Genomic DNA, 22,683 nt, shown 5'->3' with positions numbered 1-22,683 from the left:
ATTTTCTAGAAAATAAAAATAAGATTAAAAAAACTTATTTAAAAATTAAAAATTCAAAAAAATGAAAGATTACGTCAATAATTTTTCAATCTTCTACAAAAATAAAATAATTTAATAATAATAAAATTAAAATAATTAAAAGAACAAATTTTTTTAAAAATTAAAAATGAAAAAAAATATAAATTAAAAAAATTTTAAATAAAAAAGCTCGGCGCTACCTAGTAATTATTGAAATAATGTTAATATGTAATTGTTCATTTATTATTTATTATTATTGCCAATCAAATTGGTAGCGCGCCGAGGTTTTTATTTAAAATTTTTTTAATTTATTTTTTTTTCATTTTTAATTTTTAAAAAAATTTGTTCTTTTAATTATTTTAAATTTATTATTATTAAATTATTGTATTTTTGTAGAAGATTGAAAAATTATTGACGTAATCTTTCATCTTTTTGAATTTTTAATTTTTAAATAAGTTTTTTTAATCTTATTTTAATTTTCTAGAAAATTTAAAAATCATTTGACGTAATCTTTTATTTTAAAAAATTAATTCAACTCTAACAAAAATATTCTTCTTTATGACAAAAATGTAATAGATTTTAAACGGAACTTCTACCTATTTGTCAGCAGCGGATTATATAAAAGCACATATGTATAAAATTTTATAACACTAACAAACTTAAAGTGAAATTGCACCCTAACTTGACGCAATTTTTTATAATTAATATCAGTATTTTTTATAAAAATAACTATTTTTTGTGAAAATTTTTCAGAGTTAATTTTTTACATAAAGGTAGCTACTTTTTGTGATAGCTATTTTTTGTGAGACGGTTTTTAGATGAACTCGACGCTTTTTCTTTACCTTTTTTTAAAAGGTATTTTTTTAGGGATAATAAGTATCGCTGCGATACTTGCAACGATGCAACTTGCATCGCCAACTCGCCAGCTCGAGATTTCGAGGATCACATAGCTATTGTATTCAGAGAGATAGGTAAGATACAATAGACCTCTCAGGAGAGAAGGGGACAGAAGTTAATCTATCCGTCTTCCTCTGTAAACCGAAGATGACCGAACGTCGAGCGTACACGGATGAGAGCTTAAGCCTTAGTGTGCGAAAGTGGTGGGGATACAAATCGTGCCGCCGCTGGACGCAGCGTATGCAATCTGGTAGCCTTGCCCTGGAGTAGGGAGGCTATATATAACATCGCCGTCGAGGCGCTCTCCTTCAGTATTCTTGCGCGCGTCCATCTCGAAGGTGCACGGTCTGTCGCTGCTACCAGTTCGCCTCTTTGGGTCTCCTTTGAGTGCTGTCAATAGGGAGATCTCTTTGATCTTCGATCGAATGCGCAAAGATAAGCGCGAGATCCTGGAAATCAATTATCGATTTTCGCTTACTCTCTTTGGGAGGTTCACGAAAGTCCCTCGAGGAGAATTTTTTATCGGCATTTTGGACAGAAACGAAAATAAGAGGCTTGATAGGGGCCTTTAGCAGCAGATCGCCGACTTTGCGATCTTTAAAGGATCTGTTTGACAAGCTCCTAAGTAAACGGATTTTGGAGTGACGCTTGAAGAGGAAATCTATTCTATTTCCAGTGTGTGTCAATCTCTACTTTCACAGACTCTTCAAGATATTCTCGAGCCTTGATCCTTATTCGGTATTATTGTACACATCGAACTTGGAACTAGCTAGATATATTTCGGTCAAGACACTCTTTAGTGGAGGAGATGACACGGACTTTGATAACGGGAATTACTTACTAGTCCTCTTTGTCGAGTTTACGTTGACGATCAAGATCCTGGTTTATCAAAGATTCCTCGAATTGCCGATGATTTCCTCAGCCGAACGTACTTCGATAAAATTCTTGAAATGGTTGCAATACCTCGAGACGAAGCGTGCGGATAAGTACGTTTGATAGAGACGTTTGATAGAGACGAGAACGAACGTGTTGTTCTTGGCGCGAGGTATCACGTCAATGTTACACGGAAGACGAGCAACGTCGTCGACTGGATGAGAGAAGACTTCGGACTTTGAATCGCGAGGGGGAAGTCCAGCTAATAAGCAGCTAGCATAACAATGGTCGTCAACAAGATCAACATGTCGTCGTATTCCGCGCCGCTACGTACCTTCTTCTCGGGTTTTCACACCAAGGTAAAAAGATCTCATACGCGACAAGATGTATTATATCCTATAATCAAAAGTTTAATTAATCGAGTTTAATTAATCAGATCCTATAAAATCAAGTTTAATTCTTTAATAATAAAAATTTAAAAATTAAAATTTAATTTTCATTTAATTTTGATTTTGATTTTGATTTGATTTGATTTTTTTTTTAATTTCTATTTATTTATTTATTTGAGCCAAATCCCTAACTATTATTTTTAATAAAAATTTATATTCTCTTATATATACTTTGGAATCATAATTTAGTATTTAAATTAACCTTTTAAGATATAAGAAATTTTACATATTTCTAAAAAACAGTGTCTTAACATTTAAAATCCTACAATTGTAATTGCTTAAATTGAAAAGAAATCTGCTTACTCTATCTGTAAAATTTAGTTTGCAATAACTCGTTATTTTCATGGACTTATAATTCAGAAGGCATCAAGTCGATATTTTATTTATATATTATATTAAATTTATTTACATATTTATTTTTATTTATATTTTATTTATATATTAAAAAAAAGATTCCAAATCGATCTGAATAAAAATTCAGCTCTAAGAATATTTTATATCGTTAATATGTAAAATGACATGCAGCACATCGTTAAAAACTTGTCGGGCTATAAACCGATCGCCGAATCACGGTTCGAAACTGAATCGAATAATAAACTGTGGCTATTTTTTTCAAAGTGCAATACACACGACGAGTTTTTCTCTTAAAAATAATTAGGGGGATGAAGCGAAGGAAATAGCAGACACGTTGCTACGATATATTTTTCACGACGATATTTTTGGCACGTTGCTACATTTATGTATGCTCGGCGAGCTGGAATCTTTTTTTGGTTGATGCCGAATTCAGCGAACAGCTGGTAGTAACTTATGTAATGGCGACGAACCGCAAAACTCTCTCTGCTAGTTTATTAAACTCTCGTCTCTTCGCAGCTGCGAAAACGAGACTTCTTTTTTCCGTCAACGCAAACATCACTAAGAATTACAGACGTCTCGTTTTATTTATCGCGAAATGAAAACGTCAATTACATATTTCTTGTGTTGATACAAAACAACTTTTTCCTCCTGAATATACATGCTAATGCGCAAAAATAATCTTTGCACGATTCGAGACTAGCATCTTTGCACGATTCGAGACTAGCATCTTTGTACGATTCTCTTAAAGGTCGACAATACTGGAGAATAAATTGCTTTTATTCAGAATGTATTCTCGATGGAAAAAATTTGCAAGATTTTTAATATAACTCGTGTTAAATTAATTTAATCAATTACACAAATTACAAAATAAATTCTTATTATATAAAATGAAAAATGCATTTATTTTCCCGACATTTTTTCAACATCATTTATTAATTAAACATTTTTTGATATTTTAGTATTTAATATTGAAAAAGTTTCATTCATATTTTATTCATGTATTCTGATATCTTTAGTATCAATATATTATGTATAAATATTTTATACCATTCATAATTTATTGAGTATTTAGTTCACAGAATATATTAGTTATATGCAATTTAGATATTTTCTACAGCTATTAATTTGTCTATGCTGTTTACCTTGACATGATGTATTAAAGATGTTTCATTATCTCTAGCTATAAATCCGTATTAATATTACTGAATTAATCACACGATGAGAAGAAATTCGCATGATAGACTGAGAGAATTACGAGATGTATCTTCAAGTATGCAGTATAGTTTCCTTGCGGACTGTCGTAATTTCGCGCTGCAACGTTGTATTTAGGTCTCGTTATATTTAGAGTGATTTCCTCGTAGAAAAGCACTTGTCTCAACTCGTCCGGCTTCGTTAGAGCGTTCTCTTTCATTCTCTATTATTTTTTTATTCAGTTTTATCGTAATACGTCGTTAATAACAATTCTATTCTATGCTAATCATTGTTGTTGAAATAACGAGATATTCCATTTATATTATAGTAAGAGAGGATTTTTATAATATATATATGCATGTGACATTTTTAAGATAAAGAATATACATGCAACACAATACATATTTTAATATAAAAAAAATAATTGATGTATAACGTGATTTTTCATAGTTAAAAATTTTTAGCAATTAAAGAGAAATTTTTTAAAATCTTCTATTGTATAAAACAGAAGAAGGATATCGATATCTCGCGACATTTCTTTTAATTTAAAGACTTATGATCGGCGAATAAGGCCGTGCGTCCCATTTAAAATACTTTATATAGCCGAGAGTTGCTTTAAGTATAAAATACACAAAAAAAATAGTTTCTTTTATAATATATATAATTTCTAGTAAAAAAAGAAATAAAAAATGTTACTAAGAATTCCGTCTATAATTGCTTGGAGACATGATTAGCAGCCTTTTTTGGCAGGGAATTAAAAGGCGACATGGGACACGTGGAGTCGCATTGTTGAATTGAATAAGGAATAAGGATAGCTCGTGGCACGAGCGACGATCGCTCTCATTAAGAATGCCTCATGGCCGTTGGGATGACATTAATATCAATGTACCGTACGCGAGAGAGGAAAAGAGAGCGAGGGAGGAGATGCTGAGATGCCTGTGGCGGCGTTTCGCTCTTTCACGCGAAGCGAGACCTCGAATTAGGAAAGCCGTCGCGGCTCGTGTCCGAAATAGCCCGAAGGAAGCCGAGAATTTTTGTAGGTCGCGGCTGCTTCCTCCCGAAGCTCACATTAATCACCCTTTTCCAGCCTGTCATACTAGTTCCTCTAGTCATTCATAATTTAAGTCCTGGAGGCGATAGTACAAATACTCTATGCATCTGTATTTATTTTCAAGATAAACTTATTTCTCCTTTTCTTCCGTTTTTGCTCGGAAAATATTATCTGAAATCATATTTTTTATAAGTAATAATTTTATACGGTTTTAAGTAATAATTTTATACGCGTATAACATTCAAATAATGTAAAAAATTCATGTAACTAACAAGTATTTATTAATCTAAAAATATATAATTAAATTTCAAATTTACAAGATTTTTCCTCAAATTTATAAATGTACAATTTAAAATTTCACATAAAAAATTCAAGGTTCATCTAATTTAATTTAACAATTATTTAATATCAAATTAAGATTTATATATATAATATAAATTTTAAAAATAGCAAGATTTATATCTAATACTTGGAATTTTATAATTTTCATAATTTATATGACTTGCTAAATAGTCTGCCGTTCAAATAATTGTGTAAATTTTTCTTTTTTCACATTCGGAATCAATTCAATTCCTGCTTTAGATTTTGTACCCTCCCCGATTATTCAAAAACTACCCCCGACCCTCATCAGTCTTAAGAGTAAAGTACTCGTTTCCATTAGCAGAATCAATCGCTACTTGCACATTCGATGTGGCATAATTTGTACTATCAAAATATAGAGTTTTAGATTTTGTACCCTCGCCGATTATTCAAAAACTACCCTCTCATCAGTCTCAACAATAAATATAAAGTTTCAATTTTTATACCGTATTGTTCTTTTTTAATATTACATTCAGCAATAAAACTTATTCTTTTTTATGATTCTGTATATAAATATACTTATTCGATATTTTATATACAGAATCATAAAAAAGAATAAGTTCTTAATTAATAATTTGTATTATCAAAATATAAATATACTTATTCGATATTTTATATACAGAATCATAAAAAGGAATAAGTTTTATTGCTGAATGTAATATTAAAAAAGAACAATACGGTATAAAAATTGAAACTTTATATTTATTGTTGAGACTGATGAGAGGGTAGTTTTTGAATAATCGGCGAGGGTACAAAATCTAAAACTCTATATTTTGATAGTACAAATTATGCCACATCGAATGTGCAAGTAGCGATTGATTCTGCTAATGGAAACGAGTACTTTACTCTTGAGACTGATGAGGGTCGGGGGTAGTTTTTGAATAATCGGCGAGGGTACAAAATCTAAAACTTTATATTTTGATAGTACAAATTATGCTACGTCGAATGTACAAGTAGCGATTGATTCTGCTAATGGGAACGAGTACTTTACTCTTGAGACTGATAGGGCTAAATTCAATTGGGGGTTGTTTGAAGCAGAAGGGATGAATATATTAAGTTTTTTTTGATGGTACAAATTAGTACAAATTCAGTCTAGTGTATTTCTGTACTTGATTTTCTTTTTTTTTTTTATTGTGGTCCTGCTGGCTTAATATTAAGGTGGCAGTGTTATGGTTTTCTTCGAAATTGCACATGTTACAAAATTATTATTAATAGTACAAATTAGTACAAATTCAGTCCGTTATATTTCTGTACTTGATTTTCTTTTTTTTATTGTGGTCCTGCTGGCTTAATATTAAGGTGGCAGTGTCACCGTTTTTTTCAAAATTGCACAAGGTACAAAATTATTATTAGTGGTACAAATTAGTACAAAATAGGTACTACATAATTTGATAGGTTTGATTTGATTTTGCTTATTTGGTTCTGCTGGCTTAACAGAGGTCCTCGGATCCCCCATTCGTCCTGGACCGCTCTCGTCCTGGATCGATCGATGGTCTCTTCTCTCCTGCCGGAAAAAGTAGCGCCGGCAGAAACGCCACGCGATCGATCGCTCGCCTTAATTGCTTCGCCTCTCTTCGAGATGCTCCAATCAAGACATCTCTCTCTCTTTCCCTCTTTCATAAGATTTCTCCTTTCCATTAAAAAGGAAGATAAAATAAAATAAATATTCAAAGTATTAATAATTATGACAAATAAAAAAGTTAAATATTTGATAAAGGCAAAAAATTAAATTAAACATATGATAAATGCCGAAAATTAAATTAAGTATATTAAATTAAATATATTAAATTAATATATTAAATACAGAAAATTAAATTAGATAAATCCAAATATATGATATATATAGGAAATTATAAACATAATATATACAGGGTGGGCCATTTTAATCTATGCACCCAAATTTCTTTGTACCTAAGACAGATACGGAAAAATGTTTCAGACAAAAGTTTTATGGTTTCGAGGGGGCCATAAGATGGTATCATTGGTTTGACCTTGCAGAGTTATTTGAAGGTCACATGAAAGTCACCTTCAATTTCTTAAATGGAACCTACTATTTGTCATTGCATATTCTTGTAGCTTATCTCGAGAGCTTTCCAAAACACTATAATTAAGTACTTTCTTGTTAAGTACTTTTTGAGTTATGAGGCTTGAAATAATTTCTTAATTTTACATAAACCGTAAAATATCTTGTAAAATATTCATTTTTCGATTATCTTACCTTAATACTTTTACGTACAAAATAATGAGAGGAATCAACTGGTGTAAAAAAAACACATAGTTGTTTTGAAGAAAAAATATGTAATTTGCAATTAACAATTCCATATTTTTTCTTAAAAACAACTATGTGTTTTCTTTACACCAATTGATTCCTCTCATTATTTTGTACATAAAAGTATTAAGGTAAGATAATCGAAAAATGAATATTTTACAAGATATTTTACGGTTTATGTAAAATTAAGAAATTATTTCAAGCCTCATAACTCAAAAAGTACTTAACAAAAAAGTATTTAATTATAGTGTTTTGGAAAGCTCTCGAGATAAGCTACAAGAATATGCAATGACAAATAGTAGGTTCCATTTAAGAAATTGAAGGTGACTTTCATGTGACCTTCAAATAACTCTGCAAGGTCAAACCAATGATACCATCTTATGGCCCCCTCGAAACCATAAAACTTTTGTCTGAAACATTTTTCTCTAAAATGCTTTGTTTCCGAAATAATTGCGTGCGTTAATTAAAATGGCTCACCCTGTATATATAGGAAATTATAAACATAATATGTAAAAGACGGAAATTGGGTAATAAAAATTCGTACTGTGATTACTAATATTATATTTAATTAGAATTCAATTCATAATTAATTTCTTGATTAATTTGTAAAGTAATTTTGCTGGCTTTTTTCAAACTTTTCTGATTCGACTGCGAAATCGCACGTTATCTTTCAGTCTGAAGTTAAGCCACCTACACGAGACGGGAAGTTGTCGGAGTATGTGTTCTTGGTATTTCCGGCGTGACATAGCTTTTTCTCTTCCCTTCTGGCTGCCATTCCCGCGACTTTGGAATCTTTCAATTATCTTTTTGCAGCTCCAGAAAAAACGTTTTTCGCTTTCTCTCTAGACAAATAATCACGAGTTTGACGTTTACTAATTTTCCAATACATTGTCGATATTTGTTCGAATAATTAAAAATGTCACTGAGAAAACGATTATCGATCATCTTTTTAAATGCAAAAAGTTTTGTATTTTCGAGATAAAATTGCGTAAAAATTTCGTGAAAATAACAAAAAAGAAGGAAAATGTTTTAAATTTATTTTTTATGATTACTCTCTTTATTTTCCTAATATAAAAAATATTATATTTACAGTTAATTTATATAATTGTATATACAGTTTTTATTACAATTTTTATACATTATAGAAAAGAAAAAAAAGTTAAAAACTAGTTCTGTAAATTCTTTTTTTGATGCTTATCTTAAAATGTGAAAAAACTCAATTAATCAAAACAATAATTTGGCGAAAATTTTTGTAAACAAAAATATTATTAGAAATCACTAGAGGGACAGAATTTAATTTTTAAAGAACTTTAATGAAAAAGATTATTATAGCTAGATCGTCGGCACGATGAGAAATGTATAAAAACCGAATCGTAAGGGGGGATAGTTGTCGTTACTAAATAATGTTCAGCGATGGAAATCATATAAAAGCGCGAAAAAGCGTGCGTTCGGCTTTCGTGGGAGCTTCGATGGTCGTTTGATCAGAAAGATTTAATATCGAAATTCGGACGCGCCGCTTTCGCGGTTGTTGTTATAAGCGCGAATCAATCCGGGAAACGCATTGAATTAGTTCGTCGTCGTCGGCGAGCGAAAAAATTCAATTTTACACTCGCTCCTCGCGGTTATAAACGCGAGCGCGTTGCAATATGAATGTATTTGTGTTGTAATATGAATGTCATACGCGCGACACACACACACACTGATCTTACGATTGGCAAAAATACATTATGATCCTAGGGATAATTCGCTTGATCACCCTTCTGGTTTGCCTCGAACGTTTCGAATATTATATTTTTTCATTAAAATGTATTAAAACTACAGTTAAACAAGAATATCGGTACTATAGCAATAATAATTATAGCACAATATTATAAAAAATTATTACCAATATAAAATAAATGACATCTTTTATATCTGTAATTATATTTTTTTAAATTTATTTTTTTCAATTATTATTTTCATTATAAAATATATCTTTTTTATTTATTATTTTATTTATTATTTTATTTTTTATTTATTTATTATTAATTATTTTATTAATTATTTTATTTTATTATTATTTTTTTTATTTATTCAATTTTTCTTATTTACGTGTAATACGAAACAATCATTTCTTAAAGAAATTAGCTCATTTATAATTAATTGTTTTTTTTCTGCGAGATTTTAAAATGCCAGAATTCGAAATTCTTCTCCCGAATCAGCCCTTATGGCAAGGAGAAAATCTTTAATGTTTTGTCCTTTATTCCTATTTTTTTTTACCTTTCGCCTCGTAAATTGAAAAGTAAAAGTGGTCGTCGAAATAGTATTGTTGCTGTAAAACGGCTGTTTTGTCGCGTTAAATTGCTCACGGTTAACAAACACAAAAAAAGAAAAAAAAGAAAAGAGAAAATAAAAAGCATGATCCAAAAACAAAAAATCGGTATATACCGATGCACCAGTTGTAGCACAATGCACTTGTCCATAAATTCGGTAACGTATCGATTCAATTTTAACCTCTGTACGTTGTTAGCAATACCTGTTGACAATCCTAATTATTAACGGAAAGATAATATGATTCTACCTGAAACTTAGAAAGCGAGAAGCGTTTCGGCAATACTGATATTTTAAGAGAATTTAAAGAGAATATTCTCTCAAAAATTTATTTCAAAAAGTATTTTATATTTTATATTCTGATAAAAAAATTGAAAATTCTTACAAAGCTAACGATATTTATTTTAGAAAATCTCCATAAATTGTATTTGAAGAATGATGTGTCATGTACATTATGTATATTGTAATTAAATATGAAGTAAATTTTGTTACCAATTTTGTTACAAAATTTGTTTAAAAAAAAATAACCATTTTGTTACCAATTTTGTTATTAATTTTGTTACAAAATTTGTTACAAAAAAATCTTGTTAGCAATTTTGTTATAAAATTTGTTACAAAAATTTATATAAAATACGATATTCATTTCACTCAAACTCGTTTATGCATACGTGTCTAGTGTGTTTATCATATATTTCTTATTCGCACAATTTTGTTATATTAATTTCTTTGATATATATTATTAATCTCATTGGATGCGGAGAGTCTTTTTACTAATGTTCCATTAGATTTGGTTATTGGAGGAATTGCCAAAAGATGGCATTTAATTAAAAACAACATCAACATTCCTTATAATGAATTTTTGATTTCTTTAAAACTTATTATGGACTCCACCTACTTCCAATTTGACAATGTCATATATAAACAGATTTTTGGCACTCCCATGGGACCTCCTCTCTCCCCTATCTTAGCGAATATTATTATGTCTGATTTAGAAGACAGAGCAATTTCGTCTCTTCCTGTTTCCCTTCCCTTTTATGTTCGCTATGTTGATGATATTGTTCTTGCTGCTCCTAAACAATACTTCCAGCATATTTTCCAGGTTTTTAATTCGCTTGACAATAGACTACGGTTTACCATTGAATATTCAAACAACAATAGTATAAATTTCCTGGACACAACTATCATAATCAACAATAACTATATTGAATTTAATTGGTATAGGAAACCGACCTTTTCAGGAAGATTTCTATCATTTTTCTCACACTATCCTCTGTCACATAAAAAAGGAGTTATCATTGGATTGACTGATAGAATTTTTAAACTTTCACATCCACGGTTTCATAATGAGAATCTTTCTTTTATTATTTCGACTTTATTAGGCAATGGTTATCCTATTAAATTTATTTTTCATACTATTTCTCAAAGATTAAAGTTTTTAATCTCTAACGTGAACAATGACGAAACTGCTCTCACTCAATCCTCCTCCTCTCTTATTCCTTTCTTCACCATTCCTTTTTCGTCAAGCTTTCCAAGAGGTTTTGTTTCTAACATAAAGAGTTATGCGAACAGAAGATTGGCATATACAATTAATAACAAATTAAAATCCCTTATTAGATTGTACAAGGATCCGGTATCTAAATTCCATCACGTGAATGTCATTTATAAAATTAGTTGTTTAGACTGTGATGCTTCGTATGTGGGACAAACTAAAAGGAAGTTACTGACCAGAATTAAAGAACATCGTTCTGATATCAATAAATCTTCTGGTTCTCTCTCAGTTGTGTCCCTTCATAGATTGAATGGTCATGAGTTTGATTGGGAGAATGTTTCCATTTTGGAGGAGGAGCCTAGATATAAAAAGAGACTAATTGCTGAGATGTTACATATCTCTAGTCAGAATCATAGCCTTAACATTCAGAGCGATACCGATTTCTTGGATAAGCTGTATTTGCTCATTATAAAAAAATGTTCGTATTGATTTTTTGAATTTTTCCTTCGTTCTGTCTTCTTTCCTTCTGTGACGTTTTGTTCTTCTCCTTCCTTTTCCCTCCCCCCCTCTTTTTGATGTTTCACGTTACTTGGCTATACGTGATTCCCATGTGCCTCAGTTCGGCTCTGTTGATTGGAACGTTAAGTTGTGCTTAACTTGCTCTCCCTTTGTGTCGATTTTTTAATTTGAGATCACTTTCAAATTTAGAGACTGGTATGTGATTTTATTATATTAACTTTAGTCTTGCTTTATATGAAGGATTCTGTTCGAAAATCATAAAATTATCTCGATTCGATAAACCGCATAAGCAATAATCAGCAATTATAATTTAAGAATTCGAATTTAACGGGCATCAAAAACCTTCTCGAGCCTTCGATTTATCAGAAAAACTCGAACGTTCAAGTTGTCTTACATTTTTTGCGCCGCAAAAGAAACGCTCGTTATAAACATTTGGCAAAACAATGCCAACCGTCGCCAACGTCAGCGCAACGTACGGGCATGCGCGCCCATACGTCACGATCAGCTGATCGCCAATCAGCTGATCGAAAAAGATCACGCGCATGTCAACCGCTAAAACATCGATGTCAGACCTCATCGGCGGCCAATAATGCGCGGCGCTCTGAGGTCACTGCCAAAATACGAAATTAATTGGTCCACGTCACAGCGGGCCCAATATTCCGCTCACTATATAATGGGCACCGAGTGTGGACCCAACAAGTCTCGCACTTTTCGCTGCTCGCAGTATTCACGCTAAACCGCTTCATTCTGTTAAGGGGATGCCGGAGTACTGTTTTATCGATAAAATGTCATATTTCATTTTTGTCCGAAATCATTTTATTAATTGCACAGAATAATAAATGCTCCTCCACGATTAAAGTAGATACAGAAACAAAGCGGAAATCTCCTGGTTTTATGTTAAAAATTAAGAAAAAATTGAAAAATTACAGTTTTTTATCGGCTTCTGTGGTCAAATCGTAACAATATTTGCTTTGTATGTACAAAATAAGATAGGTTCCTGCTAGAGATTGTATGAAGGAATATAAATGAACTTTTAGAAATGAGTTTAGATGAAAAAGATTTCGGTTTATTTACCGAAATCTTTTTCATTAGGCTTCTAAACTCATTTCTAAAAGTTCATTTATCTTCCTTCATACAATCTCTAGCGGGAACCTATCTTATTTTGTGCATACAAACTGCAAAACTTTTATATTAAGCAAATATTGTTATGACCTTTTAACGATTTTCCAATTTTTTTAAATTATTAATATAAAATCAGGAAGTTCCCGCTTTGTTTCTGTATGTACTTTAATCGTGGAGGAACATTTATTATTTTGTGCAACTAATAAAAAGATTTCGGACAAAAATGAAATATAACACTTTATCGGTAAAACAGGACTCCGGCATCCCCTTAAACCGTTTGCTTGTTAAAACCGCTCAGTTTCACGAATCGTACACTCTTCGGGCGCGTTGTCTGAAATCATTGTACATAATAGATATACTTTTCTTTATTGTGTGGTGTCTAAAAATAAAACTTTCAAAAACACAAAAAAATTACGTGTCGTGTCCAGTTTACTTAACAATTACTAATTAGCTTGTGGTTGTCCGTTCGTCGCATTCTTAAACTCTGCACTGTCGCGGCAGTCCGTGCTCATTCGCGAACAGATTCTCTTAAGTAGTTTCCGGATTGTTTGTTAAATTATTGCTCTGTCTTGTTTTTTCTTTTTTAGAGTGTCATATTTTTAAACTTTTACTCGCACATATTTGGACCATCAAGTTTCCAACTGGTCATCGATTTATGCATCTTTGACTGTTTTTTCTTTTGGAAATGGGCATGGACTTGTATGTGGGATTTCCTTCCGGTTTTTGTTTTGGAGAGGATCAGCTCGTTCTTAACGGTACATTGAGGATATGCGGTACGAGTTGCTTTCGGTTTTTCTGTGGCGATACGTTAATGCGATGCGTTTTTTCCTTTTTTGTGATTGACGGTTTAAATTTTCCGTTATTTTACATATATTTGCTTCCGAATTTTTTGACTTTTTTTTTACTTTGCGTTGTTCCGAAACTTATTTACATTTCTCCTATGACTGTTAATTTTGTTTTTATCTTAATGTTTATTACTCACTTTGTTATTCGACATTGAAAAGGATCCGAATTGGATTGAAACGCGGCGTTTGTCATGTTTAAATTAAATAAACATTTTCATATGGTTATTGTATTGTAATAACCGTTTTATTTTTGCATATACATATTCCACCATTGCGTTGGTTCTTGTAGCCTTTTAACTAAATTTTATTGATCATATATTATTAATATTCTCTCGCGTATAAAGTTATCGCGGGTCGTATATATATATATATATATATATATATATATATATATATATATATATATATACAGGGCGATCCTGAAAAACGATCCGTCTATAAAATGACATATTCCTGACACCATTCTAAGACAATTTTTCCTTTACCAAAATTTGATTTGAAGCGTAGTTTTTGAATTATGAGCAAAAATAGTTAGTAAATCACGCGTCGGGTACAGAAGGCAGGCAGGAGCGGCGCGGCGTGCCGCGAGCGCGGGCGCAGCTGACTGCCCGACGGGTGATTATCACCGCATGAGTCGCTAACTATTTTATCTTATAACATAAAATTATGCTTTAAATAAAATTTTGGTAAAGAAGAAAATGTCTTAGAATTACGTCAGAAATACGTGTTGCTTAAAATAACGTTATTTTAATAATGAAAAGTTGTTCCGGATCGCCGGCCGTCCGACGTTGCAATCAGCTGATTGCTACACGCGATGTGTGTATGGCGGAGTGTGTGCGTAAGAGAGAGAGAGAAAGAGAGAGAAAGAGGGAGAGAGGGAGGGTAGGAGGGACAGACATTCATACACACGCACGCACTTTTTTTCTCACTCTCTTTCTCTCTTTTACGCAACACTCATACACTCTCTCATTCAGTCTCTCACTCACACTCTCTCGATCACTCACTCACTCACTCACCTGCTTACTCACTTGCTCATTCACCTTGTAGCAGCGTAGCGAATCTTCATGCTATGTATTGTTGTATCTGCTGCACGGTTATGATTGCTAGAGATGCGCGACACATTGAAATTTTTTCGATTATTAGTCTCACACTCGATTGACACAATACAGATTACGCGATAACGAGTTTACTGTTTATTCACTCACTATTGATTTATCGATACCAAAAATTACTTTCAAAGAAACGCGAATGCAAACAGCACATGACTCGACGCGAAGCGACGGACCGCGGAGACTGCGCGACCACAAGAGTTATGTTGCCAGAAACGCGACACGCGACATCTAACAAACGACTTGCGCGTGGCGCGTGATTGACGCGAGATAAGACGAACGATCGGCTAAAACCTTATTTATTATAAATAATTAATTTTTTAAGTATGTCATTATACGTTTCATGTTTTCTACCGCATTCGCAATGCGAAGGTTTTAGCCGATCGTTCGTCTTATCTCGCGTCAATCACGCGCCACGCGCAAGTCGTTTGTTAGATGTCGCGTGTCGCGTTTCTGGCAACATAACTCTTGTGGTCGCGCAGTCTCCGCGGTCCGTCGCTTCGCGTCGAGTCATGTGCTGTTTGCATTCGCGTTTCTTTGAAAGTAATTTTTGGTATCGATAAATCAATAGTGAGTGAATAAACAGTAAACTCGTTATCGCGTAATCTGTATTGTGTCAATCGAGTGTGAGACTAATAATCGAAAAAATTTCAATGTGTCGCGCATCTCTAGCAATCATAACCGTGCAGCAGATACAACAATACATAGCATGAAGATTCGCTACGCTGCTACAAGGTGAATGAGCAAGTGAGTAAGCAGGTGAGTGAGTGAGTGAGTGATCGAGAGAGTGTGAGTGAGAGACTGAATGAGAGAGTGTATGAGTGTTGCGTAAAAGAGAGAAAGAGAGTGAGAAAAAAAGTGCGTGCGTGTGTATGAATGTCTGTCCCTCCTACCCTCCCTCTCTCCCTCTTTCTCTCTCTTTCTCTCTCTCTCTTACGCACACACTCCGCCATACACACATCGCGTGTAGCAATCAGCTGATTGCAACGTCGGACGGCCGGCGATCCGGAACAACTTTTCATTATTAAAATAACGTTATTTTAAGCAACACGTATTTCTGACGTAATTCTAAGACATTTTCTTCTTTACCAAAATTTTATTTAAAGCATAATTTTATGTTATAAGATAAAATAGTTAGCGACTCATGCGGTGATAATCACCCGTCGGGCGGTCAGCTGCGCCCGCGCTCGCGGCACGCCGCGCCGCTCCTGCCTGCCTTCTGTACCCGACGCGTGATTTACTAACTATTTTTGCTCATAATTCAAAAACTACGCTTCAAATCAAATTTTGGTAAAGGAAAAATTGTCTTAGAATGGTGTCAGGAATATGTCATTTTATAGACGGATCGTTTTTCAGGATCGCCCTGTATATATATATATATATATATATATATATATATATATATATATATATAATAACTTGCAAAAATTGCGGCGAAGGCAGACACGGCCATAAATCGCTCGTTACTCGCATAACCGAGCGCGTTCCGCGGAGACTCTGTAAAATGTTCGCGGTCTCTCTCTCCGCTCCTCTGTCCCCCGTCATTCCCGTCGTCGCCTTAATGTCCCTCTCGTCGCATCCAACGTCGCGCGTCGTTCAATTGACTCTTACCTGGCGACCTACCTGGCTGCCGCGTCGGCGGTAACCTTGACGCGGGCGAGCAGGGGCCGACCAGTCTCCGCGATAAATGCTCGCTCGCACTCGCACGTTCCATAATCGCGCCGTAAAAGGTACAAAGCAATAGTGTCAAGTCTGCGCGCGTCACGCGTTGCACTCGGTGCAGGTGCAACGCGATCGCGATGCGCTCGTGCTCGGGCCCGCATCGCCGGTGCAGATGCAAATGCGAAACCGCGAAGGCTCACCTGTGCACCTGTGCGTTTATTGTTACATTGTATCATTACGCTGCACGTCTCTCGCTCTCGTGGAATTTTTTTTTAATTTATTCGACTGGATGGCGAAAGAAAGTACTACAGGGTGTCATTTTTTTCGAATGTATGTAGAAAGCAGAGAAAGTAAAATAAAATATCTTTCAACAGAGACATTTAGCAGTTATTGACTTACATATGAATGAAGACAATCAGAGATATTTTTATTATTTAATAAATGCTTTTAAAAAATAAAAGAATATTGACAATTTCTTAATGATATTTTCGAAACAAGTTTTTTTTTCGGAAAAGAATTTTTAAAGATATTTTTGATATCTTGCATACCGTTAGAGAATTGAAACAGACTTCAAATCCCTTTCATGATGAATGGCATATGAAAAAATTACTAAAGTTTTTTACAGTTTTCGAAAGAGATTTAGTTCGAAAATATACTGTCATTAATATTGTCGACATTATCGACTTATCAAATGATAAAGATATCTCCGATTGTAAATAAAACTGCTCCATATCTTTTATTAGAAGATATTTTACTGTTTGTCTCTCTGCTCCTCTAGATTCGTTTAAAAAGAACAGCTGATTAATTTCAAATTCCCTGGATAAGATTTTTTCAGAATCCTAAAGTTCTCTAAATTTTACGTTAAAAATGACAGCTGATTAACTTCAATAGATTCCCCAGATAATCTTTTCAAAATTCTAAAGTTCTCTAAATTTGGCGTTTAAAAAGAACAGCTGATTAATTTCAGCAAATTCCCCAGATAATCCTTTCCAAATCCTAAAGTTCTCTAAATTTTACGTTTAAAAAGAACAGCTGATTAATTTCAAATTTTCGGAATAAGATTTTTTCAGAATCCTAAAGTTCTCTAAATTTTGCGTTAAAAATGACAGCTGATTAATTTCAATTCCCCCGGATAATCCTTTCAGAATCCTAAGTTTCCTAAATTTTGCATTACAAAGCGCGATACTTTTTAGAGCATTGGTATTAAGGTTGAGATTAGCGTAATTGGAATGTTCTTATCTCGAAGCGAGGTGTTACAGCAGCGCGTCCCTTCTTGCGGCGTAGAAGGCTAAATATCCGAGAACGGGGTTGAAGGGGCGAAGCCGCGGTGACGGTGACGGCAAACCTCGGCTTGGATGGGCGAGCTCTAATAAAGCCGAAAAGTGAGGCTCTCTCGCAGCTTCTTTTTCTCTCGTCGCTGCGAACGCACGATTGTGCAGGTTATTTGCGGACGGCGGGAGCACAACAGAGCCGAGAGGCCACAACGTCGTTTCGCGCACATTGTGTGCCGCCCTAACAGTTATGCAGGGTGCGCCTGTAATTCGGGAGCGTCGTCGAATCGGCGATTATTTTTTTCGTAATTCTCTTTGATGTTACATTGATGCTACTTTGATGTTACATTGAAATAATAAGTAAATATAATGAATAATAAATTGACTAAATAAAAAATTAATAAATATATTTGAGATAATAAAAAATAAAATTCTATTTCAGTAATTGTGGGAAATAAATAAATCACTTGGAACTGGAAACTCGAGAAATTAATTCCGAAAGCTGCAACACATTTTTTTCTATTAATTCGCGGATTTCGGGAGGGAACGAAAATCGCTTTCTAAGATTCCGGAAGATGTCGAGAAATGCTCTTTTTAGAAGGTAATTTTTCAGAACGAAATTATTTATGAATGCCAAATTCGAGTTCTGATTTTTATTGCTCGGGAATGTTTAAGGTCTAATTAATTGGAGTTTCTCATACGCGATGTAGGCTAATGACGATATCTCAATATAGAATCGGTTTCGCGGATCCCACCGTGTATATAAAGTGTATACATGGAGGGAAAAAGCGAGCCACGTCGGGAAGCAACACCGTGACGGCCACTGGCCTTCTTCGCCGTTCTTTATCCCTCCACTCTTGGCTTCTTGATCTTTTTCTTTGTCCTCTCTTGACGATACGGACGCTCCAATTTCTACGATTCATTCTCCAATCAAACAGTATTTCTCAATTTGCCGAATCCGTATATAACTTGCAGAGCTATATATTTCTCTTCTCATTCATTATTTACAATCACTTTTTCCCTCATAAAAAATACACATTAATAATTTTCTGTTTTAAGTCATTAATTTGCACCTTTTTTATCTCTTATGTATTTTATTTTAATATGATTGTAACTGTACATACATAATTTTGCCGAATTTATTAAATTAAAAAAAATTCATTTATTTTTAATTACTTTTTATTTTCCATCAACGATATGTATCTGTGCTATAAGATTGAAAAAAATAAATTAATAAAGATAGTAGTGTGTAATTCGTTTTCTACGATTTCCATTACGTCTCTCTTCTTTACAGTATAATTTTCATTTCATTTTTCTAGGGTTTTGCGAAATATACTATTAAATATTTCGCGAGACGCGGAGCATTTGCGTTTTCGCGATCGCGTCGAGTCCGGACGAATAGGAAAGAAGGTCGGTTGCGAGTGCTTTCTCTTTCTATCTTTCTTCCCTTCTCGCGCGACTGCATCTCTCTGCTACTCTCCTCCCTCTATCTCGCGACCGGTCTCTAGTCTAACCTCGAAACCGTGAGAAACGACGGCGAGAGTAGTTTCGCAGTCCCTCACTCTCGATCAGGATCGCGGATTTATACTCGAATATTTCGACATCTCGTCGCCTTATCGCGTGCACTCTCTCGAAAAACGTGTCAATTTATATTATATTTATATTATATTTATATTATATTATATTTTTATTATATTTATATTATATTATATTTATATTATATTTATTTTATATTATTGTATGCGTGTCGATGATCTGCACCGTATAATTTATGACACTCTGTATATGACAATTAATATCATATATATAATTAAATTCATAATAATTTTGAATCTCGGTTAACCAAGCAAAAATTGCATTTCTGATGTATTTGCATACATTCAATCATCTGCATCGTATAATTTATGACACCCGGTATATAATTATTAATATCGTTTATTATACGTTTCTGATATGTTTGTATACATTTAATCGTCCGCATGGAACAATTTTTATTTATTTTTTATTTATTACTATTTATTTTTTATTTATTATTATTTATTTTTTTAATCTTACATGACAGATATGTATCGTTGATGTAGAATAAAAGACGATAAAAAAATGTACTATGCGATTCGCGTATCCTTCGGATCGAAACATCACGGTCGACGTCGACGTCGACGTCGATGTCGGCGGCGGCGGCGGCGGCGGCGGTGGCGGCTCGTTACCCTCGCCGTCGACGACGCCGCTCCCGACGTTGCGACGCTCATCGATTCCAGGGGCGCCGCCCCTTCCAGCACAGCCGTGCCATCCAGTGACGTCACTGGTGCGCCCTGGCGCCCCATCGCTGCTGCGGTCGCCGACATCCCTCTCCCCTCCCCTCCCCTACCCCCTCCGGAATCGTACATCGGAATCGCGAATCCGGATTGTTGCTGTAACGGAGATGGGAAAAAGAAACCAAGTCACAAGATAAATAGTTACGCAGTCACAATTAAATATCGAATTACACGGGAGAAAAGCTGCTTGATAGCTTGACTTAATTATTAATTGCAATATACATATCGTTGCAAAATAATATTTTTTCTGCTTTTATGGATTTTGCAATCAAAATTACCGCAATGTATGGCGGTGAAATGTGTTTAATGTAAACTGTATTACTGGGGACGTGCATGTTTATCGTACTTCTTCCTGCTACCGATAGTTCCATGTTTCAGATATAATTAATTAGTAGAAAATTAAACAATGTATTAATATGGGGGAGAAACCACGATGGTTTATATATTTTCAATCTTTCATAAATATACATAAACCAATAGTAGCATGAACTATGATAATATTATTATCTACAATAATGCATTATTTATATAACATTATAATAATTCATGAAGAAAGTACTAATCAAATAATAACGAGTTTATTATAATTTAGAGCTGATTTATATTTAGGGCCAAGAATTACAGGATTGCTAAAAATAACGGACTCAATTTTCACCAAAGAAAAGTACATTTAAAAAAATTATGAAATTTATAAAAAGATATTAATTAAATAACGATCGAGTTTATTATAACTGTGACTTATATTTAGAGCCAAGAATTACAGATCGCTAAAAACGACAGACTCAATTTTCACCGAGGCAAAATACACTTTAAAGAATTATTAAAGAGAGTCTGCCCCATATACATTAAATCCGTTTAATCCACATTTACTCCGAATTGAATTGTGATACGAGCGAGATAAAATAAGTGATATCCGAAGACTGGAGGGGGTATCTGACGCATCTAAGCACCCGAAACAAAGCAGAGGCCCATCGTATCTAATCTCCTTGATATGCTTCAAGCACGTCAGGCCCAGGCCTTGAAACGTATCTATCCATCTCTCCGTCTGTCTGCGTCTCCCTTCCTTTTCCTCCCTCCCCTCTCCCTCCCCTCCACTTGCTGGACCGCAGTCTGATCTGCGACGGCTCGATAATCGCGGGCGCATAATGCATCTAATTGCTAATCAAAGGTCCCGCCGACGCTGTATATGCATATATTATGTATGTATGCGTCATATATACATACATACCGCGGTCCCGTAGACGCAGATCTAATATCAACTGTATACCCGCTATATACAGGGTGTTTCCGATGCGGCCGTCTGGAGGACGTCTTTGAAGCGGTATGGTAACTGCTCGGTTGGTTGGATAAACTGGGCTTTGAGATGCCCCCCCCCTCCTCATACGTACGCCATCAATCAAGGCGCGCGAATTAACATTGCAATTTCACGAGCGAGCGCTCCCCCGAACGTATCACCTCCCGCTGATCGCTTTCGATTATTCCGTGAATGGTCCTTCAACCTTTTGGGCGAGGGTGAAACACGGTTGACGACGGTTTTGTATGAATTTATTGTAAAAATGCGAAGCAGCAAGAAACCCTTTGCGTGAAATAAAAATCTGATTAAACCCATACAGCACAGAACATTGCAGCAATATTACAATATTGCTGCAATGTTGTAGCAATATTACAATGTTGCTGCAATGTCGCAGCAATATTACAATGTTGCTGCAATATTGCCGCAATATTGCTGCAATGTCGCAGCAATATCACAATGTTGCTGCAATATTGCTGCAATGTTCTGTGCTGTATGGGAAGAGAGATAAAAATCGAGAAAAATCTCGTTATTATATTCAACCGGTAAATCCAAATCAAGAATGGAAGACGATGCAATAAACTTAGTTTATTGTTCGCATACTCGTAGTAGAGAGTACTTACTTTGCCATTAGTTATTCGAACTGGCCCTGCCACCTTTTCTTGCCTTTATCGCTACCCCCTTCTTTTTTCCTGGTCATCGCTATACTAATTCGCCGTTTACACGCACAGCTATTAATTTTATTCGCGCACAATCACCGGCTGGCGTTTAATATCGTCCCGAACTTAAGCCACGGCTTCATTAACTCGGAAACACCGCGCATATTTTATTCGACCGTAAATGGGAGTACTGGATGAAAAGATTATTCCTGTTATTTGCATTTTGAGAAGAAATTTATTTAACGTCTCTTTATCGCGCTGCTGGCCCACTTTAACTTATATTTCACGATGACGCAATAATATAATCGCGATTTTACGTTTCTAAACAATAGGAAAAAAATGTGAAATTAGATTTAAAAAAAGAGGATATTTTTGAATCTTAAAATACGAAATTCAAAAGTGCAGTTCACGAAGGATTGTTGCAATCTTATTTTTAATTTATTGCACGTGTGATAATTTCTTTTTTTTTATTTAAACGGAAAGCTAGAAGAGCAAACTTTGACCGAGCGACTTTCATTCATTTACTCGTGCTTATTTCTCAAGTTGAAATGTATATCAAGGGACTGACGATGGGGGATGAAGGGAGAAACCGAGAGACAGGAGAGCGAGCTACCTTTTCCATCCGAGCT

The 22,683-nt window shown here is 34.3% G+C and overlaps 2 protein-coding genes and 1 long non-coding RNA gene across 3 annotated transcripts in view; 2 read left to right on the top strand and 1 right to left on the bottom strand.

Moving 5' to 3' along the window:
* LOC145959281 (neuropeptide CCHamide-2 receptor-like) overlaps positions 1-1,122 on the top strand; it is a 31,587-nt gene extending 30,465 nt beyond the window's left edge. The window contains exons 9-10 of the mRNA XM_083077962.1: positions 886-989; positions 1,063-1,122. Coding sequence (XP_082934088.1) covers positions 886-989; positions 1,063-1,091 — 133 coding nt within the window. The 3' untranslated portion in view covers positions 1,092-1,122. The remainder of the gene's footprint in view (positions 1-885; positions 990-1,062) is intronic.
* A 948-nt stretch (positions 1,123-2,070) lies between these two features.
* Positions 2,071-22,683, top strand: part of LOC145959328 (serine/threonine-protein kinase NLK-like) — a gene marked incomplete at its 5' end in the record, with an annotated part of 149,779 nt that continues 129,166 nt past the window's right edge. The window contains one exon of the mRNA XM_083078080.1: positions 2,071-2,147. Coding sequence (XP_082934206.1) covers positions 2,071-2,147 — 77 coding nt within the window. The remainder of the gene's footprint in view (positions 2,148-22,683) is intronic.
* Positions 8,215-22,683, bottom strand: part of LOC145959287 (uncharacterized) — a 103,938-nt gene continuing 89,469 nt past the window's right edge. The window contains exon 3 of the long non-coding RNA XR_014434969.1: positions 8,215-8,304. This is a non-coding gene — a long non-coding RNA (uncharacterized LOC145959287). The remainder of the gene's footprint in view (positions 8,305-22,683) is intronic.

This window comes from Camponotus vicinus, unplaced genomic scaffold, assembly GCF_025532165.1.
Source record: "Camponotus vicinus isolate PSW18456_S1 unplaced genomic scaffold, iyCamVici1.0 SCAF_1, whole genome shotgun sequence".
NCBI lineage: Eukaryota > Metazoa > Arthropoda > Insecta > Hymenoptera > Formicidae > Camponotus > Camponotus vicinus.
Note: the sequence above shows the minus strand (reverse complement) of the source record. Positions and strands in the feature narration are given on the sequence as shown.